The sequence below is a fragment of the Scomber scombrus genome, chromosome 13 (assembly GCF_963691925.1).
Source record: "Scomber scombrus chromosome 13, fScoSco1.1, whole genome shotgun sequence".
NCBI lineage: Eukaryota > Metazoa > Chordata > Actinopteri > Scombriformes > Scombridae > Scomber > Scomber scombrus.
Window position 1 is genome coordinate 11,035,195 of NC_084982.1, and position 10,249 is coordinate 11,045,443.

General features: G+C 38.6%; 1 protein-coding gene across 1 annotated transcript; it reads right to left on the reverse strand.

The window, feature by feature from the left end:
- Nucleotides 1-2,049: 2,049 nt before the first annotated feature.
- Nucleotides 2,050-9,511, reverse strand: jam2b (junctional adhesion molecule 2b). The gene is made up of 10 exons (XM_062432173.1): nt 9,475-9,511; nt 6,736-6,801; nt 5,775-5,885; nt 5,440-5,589; nt 4,657-4,838; nt 4,375-4,483; nt 4,169-4,276; nt 2,340-2,358; nt 2,217-2,256; nt 2,050-2,088 (listed from the first exon to the last, which is right to left on the reverse strand). The coding sequence occupies exons 1-10, from the start codon at nt 9,509-9,511 to the stop codon at nt 2,050-2,052; spliced, it is 861 nt and encodes a 286-aa protein (XP_062288157.1).
- Nucleotides 9,512-10,249: the final 738 nt, after the last annotated feature.

Genomic DNA, 10,249 nt, shown 5'->3' on the forward strand with positions numbered 1-10,249 from the left:
GCATTGTCATTAACCTTGAAGCAAAATAGTTCCCATTGAGGTAACAGTTTCACACACCCTTGACAGACTGAGGAACAACATTTGCATATTTTAGACCTTGGCTGATGTCCTTTCTTTGCAGCCAGAGTTGGCTGGTGTGGAGGATTTGAACTACCAAACAGCCATATTAGCAGATCAATAGGATCTACTTAATGCAATCATTACAGAAGAGCATGAGAATGTAAGAGAACAGATCTCTGTTACTGGGTCCTGACACAGTCTGCATGACAGCAGCTAAATGCTACAGAACACACAGTCCACATGCAAAGAAACCGAAAATTTGCATGTGCAAAAATGGACAAGATCCAAATCTATGCACAGATACATGAACACACAATGCACCTTCTTCAAAACCACATGGAAGTAAACCTGAAAGAAATATGTGCATTTCTTTTAATTTATGGGCAACACAATAAGGACAACAAGAAGTACAAACAGAGGAAAACAATAGTTCTATTGTTCATAGGCAAATAATGGATAAAGGCTGACATGGTGTAGTTGTGGGCCTATAGTCTGTGTTGGTGTGGACAGATACAGTCAGTGCTGGTGTGCCATCTAGTGGCTAAAGAAACATATTCACCACAGCCAACTAAACTGTTGTCTGGTGAGGAGAACAAGCCGCCTGTCTTACATACAAAATATTGATACAATAAAGGAGAGACTTCAATATAAAGTCTGGTATTCATTCTTGCCTGTTTGTTGTTTTTACTGGCAAGCTGCTCTTAAGTCAGACAGTTTGACAGCAGCTGATCAGTTACGCCATCGTCATGATCTTATTAAGTGTCTCTTCTCCAGCCAGTGGTCAGTTGTAACCACTGCAAACAGTCTAAAGAAAACACACACCTTATCAAGTGGTGAAGCTGGTAAAATATACATTTGGAAAGGCAGGATAATACTGTTCCACCGTGGGACCATTTACAGCATATCTACTGTAAACACATAGCAACCACTGTTTGGGACAACAGTTTGCTCTTTTCCAACATGAGGAAAAAAAGATGTCAATGTACATTCATATGTGTTAAACCAACTAAAGTTGCTGCACAAAATTAAGAATATAATAAGAATACAATGAATGATAAATAAGACTAGAGATACACCCACATTCAGGGCAGTTTTGAGCTAAGCTTGTGAACATTTGATAATTAGCACAAGTACAGCTAAGGCTGTTGGGAATTAGTTGATAATTGGTCTTAAACCAAAGGACATTTATTTTATTCTATTTAATGTAATAGTGGCACTAGAGGAAAAGTTAAGGATCACTACCCTAAAAAATTCACCCTCAGGGAAAAATGTTTGTACAGAATTTCATGGCAACCAATTTAATAGTTGATGATATTTCTTTCTTTATTTGAATATGTGCACATACTGTAAATCAAATAATAATGTATTCTCCATTTCAGGGATGGTTACATATGGATGCTTTTAACACATCACTGATCTGTTATATCTTCTGTTAGCTCCCCAGCTGTGTGCCAATAAGCAAATAAACTACGCAGCTTGAATTCCAATGTGCTGATTATCTTTCTTTATTGATCAAGAAGAGATAAATTCATGAAAACACTTGAGATAAAAAATACTTGAAATTAACAGCTTCCAAAGCACATTTCAGTGTGTGTAGACACCTGTTCATTTATCGCTGAGTTCACATTATTTGACTTTATACAACCACATAAACATAGAACAATTATAACATGATATTAACACACAAACAGGCTTATAAAAATACATTAAAAGATTGTAAAGAGAAAAAAGAAGCTTATATAAAACAACATCTGTATCTAAATATAAATGAAAGGCAATAAGAGGGATACAATCTATACAGTCTTTGCCTAAATCAGTGTGGATGGTAACAGTTACTGGCCTATAGGTGGCATGTGAGAACTAAGGGATAACTTCAGTGCGGATTATTGGCCAACAACAGTTGAGGAATATTCCAGTGTGTTGAACAATGAGTGTAGATTTTTTTCATTCTGGATGATTTGATCGGAGCAGAGTGGCAGTGGTTTGCCCTCAGATCATGAACGACTGAGTTTGTTTGTACTTCTTGAGCTGTGGAGAGCGGAGAGACATACAATGAATCATTTCCTTAAATTAGCCACAGACCTGTGTTATCAGCAGATTCATAGCGGCAAGCAAAACAAGCCCTGGCATGATAACAAACTGCTTTGATCACTCACATTGCGGGTGGGAGGAGGAGGAGGGTTGTAGGACTTTGTGCTGAAAGACAAAGCATACCAGTTGAGTCTGAGATAATTCCCAGTCAATAACATATGACTGCAGGCTATAAAACAAACACTCACCTTTTTGTTTTCTTTCCCTCTAGTGGAAGACACAGCAAAGGGGAAAAAGGTCAAGAACAACAAGTTAGCATTTTTCATTTATCACAATCATGCCAAGCAGTGATGGATACATAATTACTACTAAAGTTCTCAATTTAGTACAGACCCATTTCTCAAATAGAAGACATGAGCATAATAATTCCCTGGAGTGTGAATGAGGCTTGAAATGTGTTAAAATGATTGTCACAAGTGTTAGGAGCAAAGGGCTGTTTTTTACTGCACTTCATCCATATACGTATTCTGATTCATACGAGGAAGTTACACCGTCAGTTCCAGGACAATTACACGGTACCCTGTGAAGTTTTCTAGTAAACTAACAAATGCTACGTTTACATTCTGTGTTAATAACCAGAAATACAATGGGCCTCATGCAAGATACACTCATGTGAACAGATTTGTTTTCAAGAGGCACGTACGAGGGATTTAAGAACATTTTTGGCATTCATCATGTTTGTTGTACACATTTTCTCTGTCGTGCGAGCCCTGAACAGATAGTCTCTGCTTTTCTTCACAAGTGGAGAAACACTTGTTTGACATAGAATTATAATGTCTTGATCTGAATGAATTTGAAATTGAAATATGATCCCAAAGTCGACTAAAATAAAACATGTAACAAAATCAAAATGAATGCAAAAATGTATGTTTTATCCACCACATTATCTTCAACATGGCTGAAAATTTACTGAGAGGGGATTTTAGACTTTATTAATTTAATTGGTATATTTTGGAATATATTCTTGGAAACTTCTCTCACTCCAACAGCTGCCTCAGTGTCTCTACAGCTCTGTGTCAAGTATCATCTGCTGTTACAGCTGACAGTGTAACATCACTGACTGTCTTATATCTCTGTGACTGTCACATGAAAGCTTCTCATATTAGTCATAGAACGCTTTGCTTTAGAAAACTTCACATCAAAACATTCCCTCTATGTCATTGTATTAATATTTTCTAATGGTTTTGTTTTACTACTAAAACTTAACTTGAAGCTCTGCACTGTGAAATTCTTGTTTTCACTCTTTGCTTATATTTTTGTGAATGAAACTCGCCAACAAATGGAGTAGAACAAGGAGCCCTATATGGCAATTTTAGGGGCATTGATTATATTAATAAGCAGATCTCACTAACGCACACCTCCTCATGAACAGGTGAAATTCATCAGACTGAAATGAGTGTTTTACAAGTTCAGGAAGTTAAGAGACTGTTGAATTTAACTTGGAACACGAGCAAACTTCCCAGAGTAACTAGCAGTTTTAGGGGATGAATCTGAAAATGTTCTTTCCTGGGGTTAATTGTGTGTATGCTGATGGCCTGAGAAACATATTGGATGGATTTCCTTCCTCATAATTCATCATTTTTTTGTGCCTCTCACTTAATCATAGATCTATATTTGCGACTGTTGCATGAATGTCTACAGCCAAGTAAAAACCAGAAGTCAATGCTTTCATCTAAAATCATAACAGGTGTAAAACGCAACAATTTTTTCTAAGAGACATTATTACATTTTTAAGAATCTTAATTCTCAACACCAATTCTATCTTGTGTTTTTTTTTTGATGTTTTAAATTTGTAAAATGCATTTGAATTTCAACTTGTTTCACAAGATGCCTTATCAATCAACAAAGAAATCACAACTGCTTACACATCTGGTTGTCATATTCATCACGGTCACATAATAGAAACACACATTGAAAAAGAGCTCAAAACTGCAATTCAGGGAATGTTTTTTTGATTCAGCAGGGTAAATAAAGAGAGAGGGTGAAATTTGTGGATACACCTTAACAAACTACTCACTCTTGCAGCAACCCCGACGTCGGCAGACGCACACACAGATGCAGCAGAAGAAGATGAGCAACAGAAAACCTACAGCACCTGCTATCAGAATCGTCATATTCAAAGGATCTGGAGGAGGGGTGAGAGAGTTTTTGTTTAGTGTTTTATGAGTAGGACGTGACACGTAATTGTCAGTAAGCTTTTTTTTAATTACCAAAACCACTTACAATCAATGACTTTAAGTTGTTGTGCCACACAGCTCTTGGGTGCCCCAACACTGTTGGAGGACTCGCAGCGGTACATCCCTGAATCCATTTTGGACACACTTTTAAACTTCTGCTCCAGACAAAAACAAAGTGTGAGGGGAAGTGTGTGGAGCAACAGCTGTGTTTCTGCACGTGATAATTACTGTGTCCATATATGGGTTGGTGTGTCTTCTTGTGTGTGCACCTGTTGTACACGAGTATTTACAGTATTTTACATTCATGGACGTATTAGCGTGTACTCACCAGTGTGCCTTTGTGTGTGTCGATGCTGAATGGAGTATCTGCTGTGGCCGTCAGGGCCTTGTTGTCTTTGTACCATCGGTAGGTAGCAGGCGGCACACTGAGCTTGTCTTTACAGAGAAGGTCCAAGTCCGCGCTGACAAACACGGAGCTCGGCACTTCGCAGGACGGGACATGAGGAGGCACTACCATGGCAGAGAAGAAAGAAATATAAGAATACTGCATTTTTTCTAAATATGTTTTGGCAAATTCCCCAAAAACACTGAAAACCGACGTGTGTACTGATGTGTTTGGTAGTTGTGGAGGACCAATATACAGCAATGACAGGCCCAACTCTACTGCGTAGACTCTGGCTCCAAATGACGTCACACAGTCAAGATGGCAGCTCCCAAAAAGGAGATATTTTGGCTTCACTTTTGCACTTTTGTGCGAAGACGTGTTCTAAGTGTAGACGTGTTGTCCAGGACTGTTTTATATACAGTCAATGATTCAAATACAGGAACGCTTTGCTGTGAGGAAACAGTGCTGAACACTGAGCTAACATCAGATACCTTTCTACTAATAACCTTTATTATTTATTTCTTCCCTCAGTCCTAAGCATGACAATTAAAAGCAGAAAACTCAATTACCAGTTTTGAAAAGGCAACAAGGTAACATGCATTTTTGTTGTCAGTTGCCTAGCAACAGGAATTTCACCAGTGAAAGCACTTAGATTCAGTGCATGTCTCACAAAGACACACTCGCACACACACACACGTACTCATATGCATATTTGCACAAACACACCGAGCACATTGAGGATTACAGTCGCCTCTCCGAAGGTGACGTGGTCCTCGCTGGCCGTCACCTCACAGCGATACTCCCCTGAGTCTTTCTGCGTGACAGAGTGTATCGTCAGTGTTGCTCCCTCTATCGTGGCCCGTTGCTTATAAGACCCTACAGTGGAGGGAACAAGGTCATGAAAAGACAATGATGGATGGTGGGTGCTTAACCGAGGGCTATAAAGGAAACAATTGAAGGTAGTAAGAATGAAAGAACGATGTCAAGAAAGGCGGCAAAATAGCATCCTCTTTAGTTTAGAGAAGCCAAAGGATTGCGTGCAGTACAAGTCTGTCACTCACCAGTAAATTTATGATCAAAGTAAACGAATGTCACCCCCTTCCCTTTCTTCTTCCACTCGATTCGAGGGTTCTGATCTTTCTCTGTCCTGAACTCACAGGCAAGCACAGCGTCTGGAGGACAGAAAAGAGGGCAGCAGAGTAGCTTTTCTTAAGAAAGGTAAAACATTACAACAAGATATCAATCAACAGAATACTTTTAAACATTGCAGCTACTCTGTCCCATTTGTTGCTAAATGTGCTGTACTTTGTCACAAGCTTGTTCTGCTGAAACTGATAAGCACAAAGTAATGTCATGATATACTAGTTTAAAGCATCAGTCTGCTATAGTGTGACTGCTGTTTTTCTGTATTGACTTTTATGTTTGCTGCTGTTCTTCCTTTGTCTTTGTTTTTTCAAGAAAATATTAAGAGATAAACACCATTTAACCTGTAATTACATATGCATGTTTAATATCTATGTGCATTTTTTCAAAGAATAATTTTGTGTTTTTTAAGCTTGATTTTGGACAGAAATAAACAGAAACAGAGGAACAGATATCAAATATAAGATCCTATTTCTTGTCTCATATTGGCTGTAAAGATGATCCTGAATGTGCATATTAATCTCATTTATATTAGTAATAATGACTGGGATTTTGCACCAAATATATACAGCATGTCTGTCTGCTGTTTTTCTTCTCTATTTTTTATTTTATTTTATAGTGATGTATTACCCAACAATATTTAAGCAGAATTTTTCTTATTTTTGTGTCATAACTGGATCACAAAATTCATTTGAAATACATTGAATCAGGGGGAGTTTTTGGAACACTGAAAGTAGGAAAAATGTTATAAAAAGAGCAAGAACTTCAATCACAACATGCTGCTCTCTAAAAAGATGTCATTTTAAAGAAAGGTGAATACTGAAAAGGTGAAAAATATGACAGGTATGTACAGAATATAACAACTTCCAGCAGTCTCACCTGTGTGTTCATGGACCTCCACTCTGGGTTTACTACTACTCACTGTCACTGACAGACAGGCAGGACCTGCAGGGATCAGACAATTCATCAACTGTTATAAATTGTTGGAAGGTTTTTGCTGTGAGGGCATCAAGTACAGTGATCTTAAAATGTTTTCCTGCTCATATATATATGTACATATCTATAATTTTCAAAGAGAAGAAAGCTGTGAATGTTCAGATTAAGAGCATGCAGGGCCTTTTTGTTTTGACTACAGAGCAATCAGAGAGACCGGAAGCACAACAGACATAAAAACAGACTAAAGTGCACAAGAATGATCACAGCCTCCACATACAATTCATGGATTCACAACACATTACACACACACCCTCACTGTGGAAGTCAGTTTTCCACAACATAATACACTGGCTACCACTGCATTTTTACTTTCCTTTTTTTGTAGATGCAGACACACACACACACACACACACACACACACACACACACACACACACACACACACACAATATACAGAGTGTGTAGCTACATCCTGGTGGTGCCAGGAGCGGTGGTGCGAAGGAATGCAGGTGATGGATGACTTTTAGACAAGCTGCTTTATCCCAACCTGATAACCTCCTCCTCTAGTTATGTGTCCCTTCAGCAAGCGCGCGCACACACACACACACACACACACACACACACACAGAGATTCAGAGCAGACACTGTCACAAAGACACATCTAAACCTACATTCCTTTACAAAAATGCACATAAGTAGCATAGAAGTATATGTGAATGTTATATTTTAAAAATAAAAAAAAAAACATTAATAGTGAAAATCTTTTGAGTATCAAAACGAGGTTAAATGTTTTCTTTTTCATCGTTTTCTTGTCATTTGTAAGTAAGTTTTTCAAAGCAGTTTAAATCAACCAAAATATGGTTTAATACCCTACTTTAAGCAAAGGAAGTTTCAAAGAGGGTGAAAATGCAACATGTGGCTTTGACTTCACACAGATGGACCATGATATGGATCATGTTGCTGGAGTGAATTAGACAGGTTTTATTGATGTTTCGCAACTTTTTTCTGCTGTAAAGACATGAAACTGCCATAAATCCATAAATCCACTGTCACTGTCTCTTATTCAAGCTGACCACAGTTGTTGGTGTGTGTCGTGTAATGGCGTCTGTGTGTGTGTGTGTGTGTGGGGGGGGGGGGGGGGGGGGGGGGGGGGGGGGGGGGGGGGGGCGGGGGCGCACACATGCATGGAAAGCATGAGTTTCTTATGCAGACAAAGGTGCTCTTTATGACAGTAACCTTACCCCTCTCAGCTGGCACAACACACACACACACACACACACACACACACACACACACACACACACACACACACATAAAGACTTATATTACACACTTGTGAGGATCTACACTGATTGAACCTTTAACCCCCAAACCCTCTGCACAGTATGCTTTACATTGACCCTCAACCCTAACCTAAACCTGATTCTGACTTTAACACTTTAATTCTTGCCATGAACTAATATTAACTTATGTAAACATGAAATATATCTGACTATATCTAATGTATTTCAACATAAATTTTAAACAAAATGGCTAATTCGTGTGTGATATCTGATATTATCCATAAGATATGTCATTTATCTCATAAATGATTTTCACAATTTATGTTTAAGTGTTTTTAAATATTTCTATGTATTTTTGGGATGCATTTTTCCCAAAGTATTCCAAACACATAACTACTACGAGTTTTGTGCTTCTGAGGGTGAGGATTTAAATCTTTTCATCTCTGTGAGGACATTTGGTCCTCATTGGTAATTAAAAGAAAGATCAAAAGACACACACACACACACACACACACACACGCAAACAGGATCATGCACATAAAGCATGTTGTTTAGAGACTGCCCCTTTAAAATTCCCACAGCAACTTCAAATGCATTTTCCCAGATAGCAAGTTTTGGTTTTCATCTCAGTCCAATTAACAGCGGGGTCAGTATGGGGCTATCTTCAAACTGACTGCTCCGTGATGTGTCTCATCTGTCAGTGGATCTCGGGTTCAAACAGCACCAGATCTGGTCAAAATGTAAACATAAAGCCCAACCACTCCCTGCACAATCTCAGCCCCTGCAGACCCTGAACACATCACACCTCCTCCCCTGCGCGCGAGCGTGCCTTGCACGAGCTAACGATCAATTAAACTTTATCTAACAACTTCATAGATCCGCTTCATAATGAAAGAATAAGTAGTAAAATCGAATAAAATCGTTTAAAACATAAACCTCTGTTATCTAGAAACAATTAACTAAAAACCATGACTTATCCTGCATTTCTACTCATCTCCTTTGTCTGTTTCTACTCACCCAAAATTTCCCACTTTTCTGAAATGCAAATACTCATATAGCTAAGCAAAACAGAATCAAATTTGAACAATCGTGACAACAGAATCTCTTGTGAAAAAGTTGTTTTTAAATCCTAATAAAAACACCACACAACACATTTCAAATATAGGCTCCTGTATCTGCATATGTAACAAAACTAGTGGGGTCCAAAGTCTGAGACCACTTTCCCTTTCAGTACAAATCATAAATTGGCATACAGGCCCATAAGCTGTTGAATATCATGTAACTTACATCTGAAAACCTTTAGTATGTGTCATATTACAGTGTGTAGCACTAGAATCTCAATTGTGTCATTAAAAACGTCAGCTTCATAAAGTCTCTTAAAGCGGGAAAACAAACTCACTGTGCAGTAAGGTGATGAGAAGAAGCAGCGCCAGCATCGTCATGGTCTTCGTGTCCTCTTACGGTGAGTTCAGATCCGTCCTGTGGGTGTCCGCTGAGTCTGGATGAAATCAGTTTTACTCATTAAAAAAACTGCAGCCCCTTCAAGTTTTCATCTACAGCACGTGCGCGTTCTCGCGGACAAATGACGGGGAGCGCGTGAAGGAGGCGTTAAAAGGCTTGAGACCCCTGTCTTCTCAGCAGGCAGAGCAAGCTGGGAAATATGAGCTCCTATGTAGACATGGTTGTGTTCTTTGATCTGCCCTGTTTGTATACTGATAGTGAGCCTGTCTCATATGATGTCAGTATGGTCAAACTTTTTAATTCAGTTTCTCTGATATCGTGAGAGAGAGAGGACACTGAAACTAAAATATGTCAAAGATGACACAGAAGATGTCATCCTTTTCCATTGTGGTGCTTGGTGCAAAGAGAGAAAAGATGGAAGAGTCCAGCAGTAAAGGCAGCTTCATACTACCATCAAACCCGTGGTGAAACCAAACTAAACTTTAATCATATACTTGTGTTATTACTCCACACATGTATAATTATGCATTTTAAAAATGTTGCTTGGAATGATGATGTATTTCAAATATTTTTTCACAAACAAAGCCCAAGTACCTCATTAGAATCCTTCAAATGACATCTCGTCCTTCTCCCTCATTGAAAAATCCAGAATCTAGATATTTGCAAATATATTTCAAAATGTTTCTTACTTCACTGCAAAGTCTATTCTCAGT